At 44.9% G+C, this 17339-nt stretch overlaps 1 protein-coding gene across 2 annotated transcripts in view; it reads right to left on the reverse strand.

Moving 5' to 3' along the window:
* The window catches only part of CDH22 (cadherin 22), a 1297615-nt gene that overhangs the window by 191387 nt on the left and 1088889 nt on the right, over positions 1-17339 (reverse strand). For both annotated transcript variants that reach the window (XM_069243533.1, XM_069243534.1), the window contains one exon: positions 5488-5624. In XM_069243533.1, coding sequence (XP_069099634.1) covers positions 5488-5624 — 137 coding nt within the window. The remainder of the gene's footprint in view (positions 1-5487; positions 5625-17339) is intronic.

Consider the following 17339-nt stretch of genomic DNA (forward strand, 5'->3'; position numbering starts at 1 on the left):
GAGATATGGGGGGTATGAGCCCAACTCGGAAGTCAGGCTCACATAACAGGTGAGGCCAAGAGCCCAGCTGAGGGCTTGCACCCTTTGACACAGGTGAAGCACAGAGTTAAGAGCTGGGATTAGGGGTCACATCCCAGACATGGAAGGAGCATTGGCCCTAGAACCCAGCTGAGGTGGCATAACCCGAATCCCAAGTGAGATAGGGGCCTAGAACCCAGCTGATGGGTGAGGCTTGGGCAGAGGGGAGGTGTGGAGGCTAAGTGTCCTTCTGAGATGCCAGGCCTGAGACACGAGTGCAGCATGGACCAAGGGGCCCAGCTGAGGGGGACACATCCTCAGATGTGGATGTCGCATGACCCTTAGAACTCAACTGAGGTGTTGGTGCCTGGGACCCAAGTGAGACATGGAGGCCAAGAGTCGAACTCTGGAGTTGGGAACTATAACACATGAGAGGCATCGAGGCTAAAAGCCTGTCTGAAGTGCTGGTGACTGTGAAACAGGTGAAGCGTTGGGGCAAATTGCACACTTGAGCGATCAGGGTCTGGGGTGCTGATGTTGTGATGCTAAAGAGTTGAAGCATGAGGCATGTATGGGGTATCAAGCCATGGAGTTGTAAGACATTAGTGATAGTGGCCCAGGTGAGAAGTGTAGACAAAGGAAAGGGCTACAAGGAATTAGATTGCCAAGGGTGGCTAGTGAACCCACGTCACATGCCCACACTTTCCATACCTCAGTTCTATGTATTTGATGATCAGCATTCTGTACCTGCACTGCAATGTCATTTTAATGCCTCAGACCCTCCGCTTGCAGAAGCTCTGATTTTCTACCTGCATAGTCACTGAACTGCTGCCTACTGTCCTGCATGTGTGTGGATCGGTGTGCACTCATTCTTGGGGTTATTGTTAGTGTATGCTAAGGAACACAGAGGCTAGTTAAGGTGGGGAGAGGCGCCATTGAAGGTGTAGAATTGAGATTTGTGAAGTTGTAGAGGGAAATAAATGAAGGTGTGGGAGGGAGGCCGTGTAGGCAGGAGATCAGCTAATGTATAGGCAGAAGATCATTGATGGGGCTGTTAGGAGGTCAGTGAAGGTGTTAGATGGTGGTGACTGATGGTGCAACAAGAGTTCAGAGAGTGTGAATGCCAGAAGTATATAAGGAGCTATGTTGGAAGAAAGCAAAGGTTCGAGTAGAAAAATATAAAACTTTAGTACTTACCTTTGGAAAGTAATGAAGCACGGATATGGTAATAATTAGGGAACATACAAGTAAAAAGGGGACATAAAAAATCAGGCGGGAACATAATGTTCCTAAGGGCGGGTTAAATGTGCGGCTTGAACCACTGATGGAGGTAAGGGTTTCTGGGTAGGGTAGGTCTGGCTCCAAACATAGCTGCTTGAGTCGATGTAGAGCCACCCCTTCACTACCATTTACTCCCTCTTTGTCTGAGTATATCTTGCCTCAGGAGACTCACACACCAAGCAAGGCAAAATATATAAGCATGTTTTATGAGTGCTTCTACCGTGGCCTGTACAAAGGCATAGGGCTCTGCAAGAACACAGGATGTTGCACGCAGACAACCAGAAGCGCCTAGAAGAGTAAAGGACAGAAGTGCTAATGCACGATATTTAAACTGGGCCTATGTTCATAACAGAGACCTGTACCTACAATATTATTACTGATGAAAATAGACGCATAACTGGTGTGGATACTGGAAGGCATATGGTGAGTTCTCAAAACAAGGGGCTGGAATAGAAGCCCCCTGGCATCACTGAAACCATAAGAAGATGTTTGACAGAGGGTGTTATGCCACAAGAGTTCACGAAAAGAGGCAACCTTGAAGTTTAAAGACAAACATGTCGACTTCGTATGAATACTTCGATAAAAGCTGATCTTTTCGGAACACGCTATAACAGATGTGTTTTTTAGTATAAGCAACTTGAATACTTTATGACAAAACCTACCTTTTTTGATATTGTGCTGTAATTTATCATTGCAGCACATCTCTTGACACAGTATCTAAGAGCTCCAGTGTCACATAATGCAGTGTGAAATTGAAGTCTATGTTTATAATGAAGGAAAAAGACAAATGGCGTTCCCAGAATGCAAAGCAATGTCTGCTAGAAAGCATGTACACAGACAAGACAAGACACGGGCTACCTGGCAAAATTGACTTATGGGTGGTTAAACTTAAAGAAACCTTTGATATTTATAAACTCAGATCACTACTAGAAATAATTTTTTTTTCATTTTCTAAGATGTATTTTTTATGAGTACTTTCGGATGTGTATTCTGTGAGGGAGGAGGTCCATGTAAAAATGATGTGTGACATAGGCCCCCCAGCACAAACTGCTTGAGAGAAACAAGCTCCAAGGTACGTCCAACCAACTTCTTAAAGCCACACAGTGAATGTTGGTGCAACAGCACATGCATCGGTACCACACATTCCAGTTTACAGTTCTGGTAAGATGCACCACTTTTCTTGCGCCCCCCCCCCCCCACCGGCACCTAACAACACCATGGTAGCGCCGTATTTATAATACGGCGCACCATGGCGCACGTTAGGACAATAGTGTCAGAATTTATGATGCTAGTGTGGTATTTTGTAGGATTAAAGCTATTAATAATGGTGCTAAATCTGCAAAGTAAAGGGAGGCCCATTGAAAGTAATGGGTGCATCATTTTAACGCATGTTCTGATCAGGCGTTAAAAAATATGCTTAAAATGGTGCAGTGAAATTCTGTGAATTTCACTGCATCATTTTTACAGTCCTCCCAGCCCTTCCATACATTATGCTTGGCACAGACATAATGTGGCGCAAGGGGTCGCAAAGTGGCGCTTTGCAAGTATTGTGCCACTTTGTGAATATGGCGAAGGAGAATGGCCTCCTTAACACCACATTAGCGTAAAAAAATGATGCTAGTATGGCACTAAGAGGTGCAGGGGCCTTGTAAATCTGGCCCTCAATGCTCATGTCAGCACAAGGAAATCAAAAACTCTGAGTGACATGCTTGGTGCAGAAATCGGGGTTTATGTAAGTTTTTGTTTGCATAATATATAATTATAGACCACCGCTGAGGTCTGCACTGGTTGCCGAAGGCCTTTAAGAATCCATGGACATAGCCCATGTTAGAGGCGCTACAAGGCTATTAGAACATTGTCTTCAATAGAGCTCTCAACTACCCACTGTTATAATAAAAATTACAAACATCCCAATGACAATCCAAAATATTTGTTTTCATAATCAAGGTAAAAGAAACCCATGATATGACTCACCTTAGGAGCAAATCCCTTAAAAAAATATCCCGCCTTATATGCATTACAAACCACCATGTCCGTATTTGCACTTCGTGTAATTGAACATTTTTTAAAATAATTTAAAGACATTTCACACATATATGCGAAAGCAAATTACGTGAATTTCACACACCCCTAATTATTTCTGGATCAGGCAGTATACATGGGGATCATCAGAGCAGCAGAAGGTGGTTCAAAGCACGAGCAGGCAAAAAAGAGTTTTGCTTGGAAGATGAAACAGAGCAGAGGTTCGTTCTGCAGCCGACAGTGCAGTGTTTTAAAATAGAAGAAGAATTAAGTTCACTTAAATCTGCAGCAGTCGTCATCTACTGGCCAGCTATAGGTGGCAACTTTAAAAGTATGGATGTGCAAAAATGAGTATTTATTTTTTCTAGAAATTCAATGGAATCGCGTGAAGTTATGTCTTTTATAGCGAGCTGAGGCGTGCAGTATTTTATCTTACTTTAGTTAAGCAAGAATTTTCCTTGTGAGATACGGGCTGGTGTAAGGCTCACACAGAAAATATCTCTTGGCGAGACATATCTCTGTGTAAATTAGTCTCCTACCAGCAATTAGATGCTCGCTTAAAAAAAGTCCAGTCAAATTGCCCGGTGCGAAATTTAAAGAAATTTCATGAGGCAAAATTTAGGATTTTCACAAATTTGGCCAGTGTGATTAAAATTTCAGACAGGTCTAGTTAAAAAGCGGAATGATAGGGGGCAAAAAGCAGAAAGATCAAAGTGGAATTTACATAGGGGCCTCTTCTGCCTCGATTGATGAGTTTTTAAGATGGCTCAGTGAAATAAATGGTTGATGCTGGTGCAGTGACCTGAAGGTCATCACTTCGAATCCCATCTAGACTAATTAAGCATTTTTATTTTTGTAGTTAGTAAACTGAGGGGCATATTTATACTCTGTTTGCACCAAATTAGCCTCATTTTTTTTCATTCTAATTCAGTGCAAAACTAACTTCATATTTATACTTTGGCTATAGACCCGTCATTTTTTGGACATGGAAATCTACCCTGCCTTAATGAGATGCAAGGTAGGCGTTCCCATGCAAAAAACAACTCTATGGCCTTCACACCATATTTATACTCCTTCGTGCAAAAATTGTGCACAGGAGGGAAGAGGGGTCAAAAAATGGTGCAAAGCTTGTTTTGCCCCATTGTTTAATGCCTGGTTCAGGGCAGGCGTTAGGGGACCTGTGGGCCTATTTCCATGGTGGAATACCATGGAATAAGCCCACAGATGCCCTCCCCAGGCCCCAGGGACAACCCCACCCACACCAGAGGGACAGCGGAGGATAAGGGACCCCATCCCAGGTAAGTACAGGTAAGTATTTTATTTTTTTATATTTTTTAAATGGCCATAGGGGGCCCTGAAATTGGCCCCCATAATTGGCACGGGGTGCAATGGCCAAGCTCAGGGGACCCTGGTCCCCTGTGCTGGCCATTGGGGTGGTGGGCATGACTCCTGTCTTTTCTAAGACAGGAATCATGTGGTATGGATGGTTGTCTGTCAGAAAATGACTCTAGGCAGGTTAGAGTCATTTTTTTTTTTTTACGCAAACCTGTCTGACGTAATTTTTTGGGGCAAAACCCTCTTCTTCCATACCGTCAGCCCCACTTGACTAACATCATTTTTTGTCTACACTAGGCTACCCTTTGCACCGGCTTGCACCATTCCATAAATATGGTGCCCGGCTGGTGCACAGAAATGGTGCAAGCCAGTGCTAAACTTTTTGGTGAAAAACTGCGTTAGTGCAGTTTTTCCCCAGGAAGTATAAAGCAGGGCCTAAATATGCTTGCATTGTGTAAAAGAAAACTCCATTATTTACAGAAGTTTGAAATGAAAGAAGTGCAGCATGAAGCCCTATTTAAGCAAGGAAGTTGTTATACAAGAGATTAAATGAGGGTTTCATTGAGATGTCTTGGGAAACCCAGCCACCAGGAACCATTTATTACTTGGGATGTAAAGGAGGATAGAGCTCCCATGTACGTCCGGTAGGTTTCATCATAGAGAACAGCTGTCAGTCTGGGCAATGAGTTTGCATAAATGACAGGGTTCCTGCGCATGACACCTGACTACCCTATACGCGATGCAAACTTCAGACAGAAGGAGGAAGCGTCCCCAGGCTATACGACATTATCTCTGACAGCAAAATCAGCTTCATCACAGCAGCCACCTTACCAGCTTCCTGTGCCAGAACAGTGAGATTGTGCCAGCCAGTCGTCTCGCGGTCCAAAGTCTTCCCGGTTGTAATTGCGCCAGTGCTGGGGTTGATGTCAAAGATCCTCTCCACGTCTGAGCCACTGTCAATGGCATAGCTATGTAGGGGTGAGAAGAAGACAAGAACAGAGTTAGCCGTGAAGGACAACTGTATGATTCTCAGATGTATGAAGGGGATGTACAGACAGGACAGCAAGATGAGGGGCAGAAATCAGACTGGAAGATTCACACAATAGAGCAAGAACAGGAGAACAGTTATCTGGAAGCAGCAGGGACGTGTGTGGTGTCACCATCACCCTCCAGGAAATGTGTTTAGGGTTGTCTCTCATGGCTGATGGCTCCCAAGAGAGGCAGATGGAGATCAGGAGTTCTCAAGGCATAAGAGCATGTCCCTTGAACTTTATTTTGTTTAACCCAACCCCTCCTACCCTTCCTACGCAAACATGAAACAGAAAGGCCACGTAATGCACTACCACCTTGCAGATGGCTGTATAATTAGTGATTACAGAAAAGGATTTCAGTTTTTTGCCTCCCCCCCCCATTCTCCATGAGAGGATATCTTATTGATTTACTTTGTGTTCTGCTACTTGGAGCTTCAGACGGACGTCAACATATCTTTGCGGTGAGGGGGAGGAGGGCAGCGACGGGTAAAGCAATGGTTTCTGCGCACTATGCACCTCCTTTTTGAGGGGGCTAGATGAGAGGGGAATAGGAGAGAAGGACAAGTGTACATAACAGTCCTTCTTAATTGACTCTTTTTTAATGGATTGTGCTTACATCACGCCCTCTCTTCTTCCCAACCTATATCTAGAACACGAATTTCAATATATGGATATATAAATGTAGAAGTAGGTATTTTATTTTTTAAATGTTCTGCACCCTATCTCCAAATTCGAGAAACAGATTTTAATAGCCCTTTAAAAATGTTCATTGTTAGACCCCCTGTCTTATTTTCTAATTCAAGTCTCAACATGAGAACTCCCTGAACATATATGTAAATATGTTAGGTCAAAAAATGTGAAATGCGATTGTCATAATTACTTAGCCACCCCCTTCTTCTCATCACGTTTTTTTACTTTTTGGCACAATCATAGTAGGTTGGGAGTGCAGCAGCTGATGAGTAGGAATGCACGAAATTGCATAGATTTTTCCCACAAAATTCAAAACTACACTTTCATGCTGAAATGCGCTTTGCCGCTATATCACTCTACTTTTTTCTCAGTCACGTGAGATATCAGCAGGAGAATAGCTTGAGCTGAAAATGACTCTTAGTGAGTCATTTTTAGAGTGAATCAGTCTCATAGAGGAGCAAATTAAGCATAATTACATAATGTATAATTCCCAAAACATTCTGCGAATTTCACATAAGACTAAGGGCCATATTTATACTTTTTGACGCACAACTGCGCCAATGCAGTTGTGCGTCAAAAATGTTAACGCCGGCTAACGCCATTCCAAAGCGCCATGCGGGCGCCTTATTTATGGAATGACGTTAGCCGGCGGAGCTGACTGGTGTGCGTCAAAAAAAATGACCCACAACAGGCAGCGCCGGCGTAGGGGAAAATGGAGCTTGGGCGTCAAAAAATGGGGCAAGTCGGTCTGAGGCAAAAAATCTGCCTCAACCCGATTAGCGCCATTTTTTTTTACTCCCACCCTCCATTGACATGACTCCTGTCTTAGCAAAGACAGGAGTCATGCCCCCTTGCCCAATGGCCATGCCCAGGGGACTCCTGTCCCCTGGGCATGGCCATTGGGCATAGTGGCATGTAGGGGGGCACAAATCAGGCCCCCCTATGCCACAATAAAATTAAAATTAAAATACTTACCTGAACTTACCTTAAATTCCCTGGGATGGGTCCCTCCATCCTTGGGCGTCCTCCTGGGGTGGGAAAGGGTGGCAGGGGGTGGCCCTGGGGGAATGGTAGGGCACCTCTGGCTCCTTCCGAGCCCACAGGTCCCTTAACACCTGCCCTGACCAGGCGTTAAGAAATGACGCAAAAGCGGCTGGACGTCATTTTTTTTGACCCGCCCACTCCCGTGCGCCTTTTTTGCACAGGAGTTTAAATAAGGCGCACATGCCTTGGAGTAATTTTTTAGACGGGAACGCCTACCATGCATATCATTAACGCAATGTAGGTGTCCACGCTAAAAAATGACGCAAACTCCAAGATCTTTGGCACTAGACGGGTCTAACGCCAAAGTATAAATATGGAGTTAGCTTTGCGTCGGATTTGCGTAAAAAAAAACGACGCAATTCCGGCACAAACAGAGTATAAATATGCCCCTAAATTTGTGAATTTTGTTAATTTACGTGTCACCCGCTAGAGATACCGCAAGGAATAGTGGAAATGAGAGGTTGACAAAAACTGAGTAAAATCTTGAACAGAAGAAGTTTGGACAGAGCATCAGGACTTGGACACCTCCCCCCAGCCTCCTCTAAACACAGCAGGAAGGTGGCGAGGGAGACAGTTTCAGCCGGACAGAAAGATCAAGAAGAACAAGAGAGGCAGAACCGCCTTCATCTAAAGACATGGGGTGTCCATCGCAGTCTGCCTCCAACACGGATTCCATTTTGTGTTTGGGTCCAAAGCCTGCCTGAGAAAAGTATGTGATATTGTTCTGTTCCGAGAATACAGATCGTTTACCAGTGGTAGCACTTTCACTGTTTTCGTAAGCACAGAAAGAAGCAAAGTTGGGTCATTAACATCAGGGGCTGTGCTAGACCTCAAGGTCACATGTTTGAATCCGAGTAGGTCCACCAAGCCTTTCATCCTTCCGAGGTTTAAAAAAGTGAGTAAACCTGAGTTGGATAACAGTAAACGTCTATTTCAGCACCAGGAGACCTGAGATTTGTGCAAACATGAGCTTTACAAATGCATATATTATATCATGAGGGGGTTCTGTTTCAGCAGTAATTATAAAGGATGATCTGATCTGCATAATTTTTAAGCTTCAATTAACAATTGCTTGTTTACAGGCAAGTGAAACAGTTTCAGAGGCCAAAATGGGATAGCAGAACTCTGTAAGGAAGGGAATAATTACTGTTAGACGAAGTTGGGGTATCTCGTCCCTACGAGGATCATAGGATACTAAGATTTTATGAATGGTGATTTGGTCAAAGGATTGGGATGTATAAGTAAACACCCGTTAAAATGAGGAGATGGACACATAGGTCTTGATTCCTTCCATGGTAGGGTTAGTGGTACTGTAAAGAAGGTGAGGTTTGAAACACAGCCTAAATTGTATTTATCAACGAAGAAGTTTGACAAGTTGTTGCAAAGTTATTGAGGAGAAACAGTTACAGAGCCCATCTACAACAAGACAAGGCAGTAGCATAGATTCTAGAACCTAACCACTTCTGTAAAGCAATAACACACAATACAATCGATAGCAGTGTCCACCCATTGCAAGAGAATGCAGTCCCATAGGTGGCAGCTCCTTTCTACAGTGAGAGAATGCAATACTGGGGGTAGCAGAGCCCTTCTTCACAAAGTTAATGCAGTTCTTTGAGCATCAGTACTCATGTACAGCGAGGCAATATAGCACCACCAGTGACCATCCATGGTGAGATAATGTATTACGATGGATAGAGTACAAATCTACAGTACAAGAATTATGGCAACACCGATGAAGGAGCCCATCAACAGCAAACAGCAAGAGTGCAATATCTGGAGTGTGGAATTTAGCACCATAGATAGCCGTACCCATCTAAAATAAGAAACAGTACTGTGAGCATCAGTGCCCAACAATAGCGAAAGAATGCAATACTGTAAACAGCAGTGCCCATCTGCAGGGAGGGAATGCAGGTCAATGAGCAGTAGTGTTCACATCCAGCGAGAGTGCAGTACAGTGAACAGCTGGGCCCATCTGCAGGGAGGGAATGTAGTATCAAAAACACCAGTACCCATCTACATATAGAGAATACGGTACAATCAATAGCAGCGGCCAACTGCAGCAAACTATTGCAGAGCCAAGAGTTCCAGATTTCGTTTATAGGAAGGCAACGCTGTACCATAGATTCGAGTGGCTATTCTTCGTAGGGTAGTGCTATAGCATAGTAAGCAGCACCCTTCTGCAGTGAGAGGAAGTGCGCCATGGAAAGTAGTGCCCATCTACAATGAAAGTCTGCACTATCAATTATAGCAGTGTCTGTCTATTGAGAGACTGTGGTACTTGAGCTAGCAGAGCCGATGTACAGTCAGAGACTGCAGTGGTAAATACCGGCGCTGATCCCCGGCGAGAGAATGCAGCACCCTGGAGAGCAGCGCCCTTCTACAGAGGCGGAATCAGACGCAGTGCCATGGGTACCCACCGACAGCGAATTAATGCGTTACCATAGCTAGAAGTATGTACCAGGGGTAGAGGTATTCATCTACATCAACAGAATGCAGTACCAGGGATAGCAATACCCAACTACAGCTACCGAATGCGGTACCATGGAAAGCAGTACCCATCTAGAGCAACAAAACGCAATACCGTGCACAGCAGTAGCTATCCGCTGCTACAGAATACATTACCATTATCAGCTGTACCCATTCACAGTGACGGCATGCAGTACCATCGACAGCAGTACTCATCTGGAGCAACAGATTGCAGAACCATGGCTAGAGGTACTCATCTATAGCTGCAGAATGCACTAGCAGGGATAGCAGTACCCATCCCCAGCTGCCAAATGCAGTACCCTATAAAACAGTACCCATCCAGCGTGACAGAATGCAGTGCCATGCAAAGCAGTAACCAGCTACATCAACAGAATGCAGTACCATGGAAAGAAGCACTCATCTATAGCTGCAGAATGCATTACCATGGACAGCAGTAACCATCTACAGCGACAGAATACAGTCAGTACCATTTGTAGCAGTACTCATCTATAGCTACAGAATGCAGTGCCCTGGAAAGTAACACCCATCTGAGGCTACTTAATGCAGTACCATGGAAAAATTAACCCTTCTTCAGCTGCAGAATGCAATACCTTGGATAACAGTACCCATCTACAGCGCGGAATGCAGTGCCTTGTAAAGCAGTACCCATCTGTAGCTACAGAATGCAATACCATGGTAACAGTACCCATCTACAGCAACAGAATACAGTCAGTGCCATTTATAGCAGTATCCATCTGTAGCTACGGAATGCAATACTATTGGCAGCAGTAACCATCTACAGCTACAGAAAGCAGTACCCTGGAAAGTAGTACCCCTCTGAGGCTAATTGATGAAGTACCATTGAAAACAGCACCCTTCTTCAGCTACAGAATGCAATACCATAGATAACAGTAACCATCTACGGCAACAGAATACAGTCAGTACCATTTATAGTAGTACCCATCTTTTGCTACAGAATACAGTACTATGGACAGCAGTAACCATCTACAGCTACAGAATGCAGTACACTGGAAAGTGGAACCTCTCTGTAGCTACTCGATGCAGTACAATGGAAAACAGCACCCTTCTTCAGCTACAGAATGCAATACCATAGATAACATTAACCATCTACGGCAACAGAATACAGTCAGTACCATTTATAGTGGTACCCATCTTTTGCTACAGAATACAGTACTATGGACAGCAGTAACCATCTACAGCTACAGAATGCAGTACACTGGAAAGTGGAACCTCTCTGTAGCTACTCGATGCAGTACAATGGAAAACAGCACCCTTCTTCAGCTACAGAATGCAATACCGTGGATAACAGTACCCATCTACAGCGCGGAATGCAGTCCCATGGAAATCAGTACCCATCTGTAGCTACAGAATGCATTACCATGCTCAATAGTACTCATTTATAGCTGCAAAAAGCAGTGTCAGAGATATGAGTACCCATCTACAGGACCACAATGTAGTACCATGGATAGCAGTACCACCCACAGCTACAGAATGGGGTACAATGGATATCGGTACCCATCCACCGCTGCAGACTGACAGACTGGAGTATCATGGAAAGCTGTACCCTTCGATAGCTACAGAATGCAGCACCATGGACAGCAGTGCCTACTCACAATGACAGCATGGACAGCGGTACACAAACACAGTGCCAGAATGCAGTACTGTGGAGAGCAGTGTTCACCTACAACGACAGAATGCAGCACCATGGACAGCATTACCCATTACCAGTGCCAGCATGCAGTACCATTTATAGCAGTACCCATTTATAGCAACAGAATGCAATACCAAGGCTAGCAGTGCCCATCTCCAGAAACAGAATGCACTGCCATGGATAGCAGTGCCTATCTAATGCGTTAGAATGCAGTATCATGGATAGCAGTTTCCACTGTTAGCAACAGAATGCAGTACTTGGGACCGCAGCACCCGTTTACAGTACATAATGCAGTACCGTTTATAGCAGTACCCGTTTACAGCAACAGAATGCAGTACCATGGATAACAGTAGCCACTTACGGAACAGAATGCAGCACCAGGGACAGCAGTAACCGTTTACAGCGCAGAATGCAGTACCGTTTATTGCAGTACCCATTTACAGTACAGAATGAAGTACCGTTTATAGCAGTACCCGTTTACAGCAACAGAATGCAGTACCATGGCTAGCATTACCAAGCTACGGTGACATAATGCAGTCTCATGGATAGCATTACCCATCGACGGCAACAGAATGCAGTACCATGGACAGCAGTAGCCACTTACAGAGCACAATGCAGCACCAGGGACAGCAGTACCCAGTTACAGTACAGAATGCAGTACAATTTATTCCAGTACCCATTTACAGTACAGAATGCAGTGCCATTTGTAGTGGTACTCATTTCTAGCAACAGAATGCAGTACTTTGTACAGCAGTACCAATCTACGGTTACACAATGCAGTACCATGGATAGCTTTACCTGTAAACAGCGATAGAATGCAGTACCATAGATAGCAGTACCCATTTACAGCAGCAGAATGATGTACTACGGATAACAGTACCCAACTAAGGTGACAGAATACAGTACCATGGCTAGCAGTACCCGTCAACAGAGACAGAATACAGTACCTTGGATAGCAGTACTCATCTATAGCTATAGCGCTCAGTACCATGGACAGAGGCACTGGAATTACGTGGCAGGAGAGGTACAAATGATGTGTCAGGTTTAAGTAAATTATGCTGAAAGAAAAAAGCAAATTATGCGGAATAAAGCTGCACATTTTTTAATAGTATTACTTCATTATTTCATCATTTTTAAGCTCTGTAACACGCTCTGAGAATTGGTTGCACTTTCTTAGTTCAAATTTAACATTCGAATATAGCAGTAAGCAACAGAAAGGTGTGTAGTCCAGCTGTGGGCCTTAATCTGCATGGCAACACGTCATCATGTTTTTAGTAACCGTTGAAACAATTTTGTGTTAAAATCTGCAGATTATGCGGAAGAGTATGAATTATGTGGCAAATTCTGCTAATCTAAAACCATCAGAAAATCACCACAGCCACAAATCGCATAATTCCAGTGGCCCTGATCATAGATAGCAGTACCCATCTAGAGCTAGAGAATGCAGTGCCATGGACAGCAGTACCTATTTAGAGCAACAGCATGCAGTACCGTGGATAGTACTGCCTTTCTATAGTGAGTGAATGCAGTATATGTACCGCGGCGCTCTTCAGCTACTGAGAAAAATCAATAATCTAAATGGACTGCAGTTGCTATCACCAGACGGACAGCGCAGTACGTAGGTGGCAGGGCCTTTTTCAAGACAGACTTTCTTCACTGTGGGCAGCAGTGTCCAAGAGCAGTCAGTTTCCGCCGCAGCACATGCTAATACCAATGTGATAACTTTCTTATGCAGTATTTTAGCAAGAAGGCAGTTGTTTAATTTTTGGGAAAACAAGTATTGGTTACGCTGGGTTATCATCTGCTGTGAGTAACAAAAAATGTCGGCCTAGACTCTGTTGTCTTTTCTTCCTTCCCTGACTCTAGTGTCTCTACGGTTGTGGGTGGTTCCTTGAGGGTGTCCTCTGAAACTGAGTTCCATCCCATTGCTGTTTTATCATGCCATCCACCAAACAATGCAATGGCAATCCGTACTGGATGCCAACTGGTGAAGCAAGGGGCAATGTGCCATAATTCTAGTACAGTGTGCCCCTCACATCTCTAGCCCCGAATGGCACTACACACCTCCTGCTCCAATGATAACTATGTGTATGCCTCTGTAGGCACCACTCGAACCCCCTCCCAGATGGCACTCGTTTACGGTCACATTCTTCCCCTTCTAGTTGAATGTTGGCCCTCTGAGCTACCTTCAATGGCTTCCTCATACTGTCTGCCTTTTCTTCCCAAGCGTCCCCTTACATTCACCGAACCTGTGGATTATATCCTCATTGCTGGCAACAGTTAGATTTCATTGGTGCAGCAGGTTCAGTTGCAGAGGAGTACAGAGCCCCGAGGGGCCCACTGAAACCTGCTAATAGCTGCATATTACTACCCCAGCAGCAGAGGAATTGGACGTGTTCCTTGTTTGCAGCAGGGCCCAGACCATCCTTGCTGCGTCACTGATTGCTGGCTCAGCTCGTCCGGCTTGCGCGGATCCATCTTACACAGCCTCTCCTTCGCCCCTTTTTGGTCCGTTCTTTTCCACAGGTTGCTAGTCTATTTCCAACCTTCCTGGTTCTTCGGCTCCCCACCTTCCTGACATTTACACCCCCCCCCCCCCCCCTCCAACGTGCCATCATTGGCTTTTACCCTCTTTGCCTTCATGGCGCTCTTCATAAGCGTCACCATGTGACCTTTGAGATCCTCCTCCTTAAACCCCTCTTCACCGCTCCAAGCATGCTCTCCTCGACTTCCCCCCACCACCGTCTGGAAAGAAACGCTATTTTTTTTAACTTTCTGTGCCAAGGTCTCTCTGCTTCTTTGCACTTCTCCGTCTCTCTTTAGATGAGGCGCGGGGTTGTGTGTTGTCTTCAGTTAATGGGAAAAGTTCCAAACGCGGCACGCGGAGCTCTTTTTTCCCGCGCTCTCTCTTCTGTGTTCTTCTCCCTTTGTGCTGGCGCAGGTCGTGGCTCACATTGTGTTTGTTCGCAGCTGTAAAGCGCCCCGCATTGAACACGTGTCTGATGGCTTGTGAATGAACAGCAAACAAGGGTATCAGCGCCAACCTTCCAGCCAGGCAGCGTCTTCCTGCTGCTGATAAACCACAGCAAAAAACACAAAGCGTGCGCAGCTTTTCAGCGGTCATAAATCAGAGGCACAAGGGGGGGAGAAAAGGGAGGGAAAAGGAGACAGGCGACGAAAAGACGGGAAAGAGGATGAAAAAGAAAAGGGGAGTTGAAAAGGAAGTACGTTGTACGGCGGAAAGAATGATGGAAAAGGTGAAAAAAGACAACTCAGCGAAAGGAACAAATGTCGAGGCTTACTAGACAATCCTTTTATATACACAGTTCCCTCTTTTCCATAGGTAGTTCACCTTTTCCTTCAACAGATGAAAATCACTTCTCTCTTTCATAGTTGTTCCCACCTTCCCCTTCCAAAAATGACTCCAAAAATAGCCTGGAGCCTCCCTTAAGCAGATGGTGACCAGTCCTTCCACCTGTATTTTTTCACACCTGCCATCCACAGGTGCTGCCCAACCTCAGTACCAAAGATGTTCATATCTTTCCTCTACCGATGCCAATAAACCCTACACTCCGTATTTATTTTAGCACTTTGCCCCCACAGATGTTGGTCACAAATTACTTGCACATATGTTGGTCACAATCTTGGGAGAGGATGTGGAGTCAGGACCAGAGCAGCCGACTTTGGAGGCGTAAAACCAGATCCGAGTCTCGGCATCGCCTCAACATTCTGTGACTCTGGGCGAATCACTTAGGGCCTGATATAGATCTTGGCGGAGGGTAATGGCGTCTGCCGAAATCCAAATACCTTTATTTTCTATGGTATTTAGATTTCAGCGATGCGATGGAGTAACCCCTCCACTGAGGTCTAAATCAGGCCCTTAATCTCTCTGTGCCTACTGAAAAATGAATATATCGTTGTGTAACATAAAAGGTGCTCATGTAAAGCGCTCCAATATTTTCGGGTCGAGTTGGTGCTATATAAAACTGCAAAAAAAAAAAAAAAAATGTTCCATAGCTATTAGTGATACATTTCTTTCGCAAACGCCAGAAAGGGGTTTTGCTTGTGTTGCGCACCCTTCCGTCAATAGATATTGACCATAGATTCCTTCTAAAGAAGATGGGCATCTGCTACCTTTATACTGGTCCAGCATACCTTTTTTCAATCAGTGGTGTGTCAACAGTCTTTGGAGAGATGTTGCTGTTGGCGTTGACATGTTCTGTGTGGTTTGGTAAAGCTGTAGTGCCCTGATTTTTTTTTTTGCTAGCTGTACCTATGCTTTCCTGGAAATAACTGACTATCTCCGAGACGTCTGGAATTGCTCCACATTTCAGCTCTGTGATTGACAAAGCTTGGCTCTGCAGACGAAGACTACTCCCAAGGTTTACCCAGAAACGGAGTGAGCATCGTTATTGCTCTCTCTCACCAGGTTATATGCTAACTCACAGCGGGATCATAGATGAATGATGTTCTACAAGTAGTGGCCAGTTTGCCTCACTCCTCAGGAAAGACTACCTACTGCACCTCTCATGTAACGTTCCTTGCAGTCACCCATAAGTTGGGTCGCTTCTCTATTTTGTGGTATACAGATGTGTTGTTTGGGTTTGTGTGCTTCACTGTAATAGGTTTAAGTGAAAGGTGACAGATAAGGTCAAGGTGAATGTTCACAAACGATGGGGGTTCTAATTTCAAGCTGCCAATTTCTTAATCTCACACAAGATGCCCACCATGTTCGTGTTGTTGTCGCACCACCTCCAAAATTAAGTTACTTGCTTGGGGTGGGATGACTCACCATTTCTTCAAGAGCAAGCTAGGTGTCCCCTAATCTCAGCTGAATTCCAAACTCTCTTTGGTCTGTGATCCTGGCTGTCGTCTAAGAGTGAGAGAACTGTGGCTGCACCACATCCTAACACTGATGAGTTTGAATAATAATTCCTAATGGAAAGACCACTAGTAAGAACAGGGCAATGGGACACCATGTACTACGTCATCAGTACTGAGTGAGATAGATTTAACTTTCAAAAAGGCATTATTTGGGTTTGCCCCACCTTTTCCGACAGAGCTTTGAAAGTTGAAAAAATATCGGCCCATGTCAAGCCAGTAACTTATGTACCATCTGTACATTGACCTCTTGAGGAGACCCTTCGCTTCACTGTTGGGAAGGCTTACACCAAGGACAGACTCCAACAGGTTAACCATGCCTCGGTCTTTGACAATGATGGATTCCTGGAAAATACTGCTGCAGTGACCACAGTGGAAAATGAGCTTCATTGCCATTCAAAGAGAGGAACGTGCGACTATCTGGAAGACCTGCACAAGGCACAACTTAATCACAGATATGCATGAGTGCCACCTCCAAGGAATAACTGCTCAGGAGTCCTAAATCCGTTGCAGCCTCGACAGTCAAGATAAAGATAACAGATTGAAAAATCACCTGGCATATTCAGCTGCAAAGAATCTTCATTGCTTCAGCTCTCCTGATAGGTGCTCGCCAGCCCAGTGACACCAAGGAGACTGGTATCCACCCGTCCACCACCAGAGGGATCCAATGGCTCCCCCCAAACAAACACAGTGTGGTTTGAGCCCACCGGAGTCAGCCAAACTAGTCATAGGACTAACTGATTTGTTACGCTATCTGATTCGGTTCCAGGCTTATTGCTTTGTTATGTATGGCTCTCATAAAGAGCCTCTGTCGTTTATTTCACTTTCTTAACCCCTTAGCTGCTGGGCCTTTTCCCCCCCAGTGCTGAGCCCTTTTTTGGCTATTTGGGGTAGTTCGC

Source organism: Pleurodeles waltl, chromosome 7 (genome assembly GCF_031143425.1).
Source record: "Pleurodeles waltl isolate 20211129_DDA chromosome 7, aPleWal1.hap1.20221129, whole genome shotgun sequence".
Lineage (NCBI taxonomy): Eukaryota > Metazoa > Chordata > Amphibia > Caudata > Salamandridae > Pleurodeles > Pleurodeles waltl.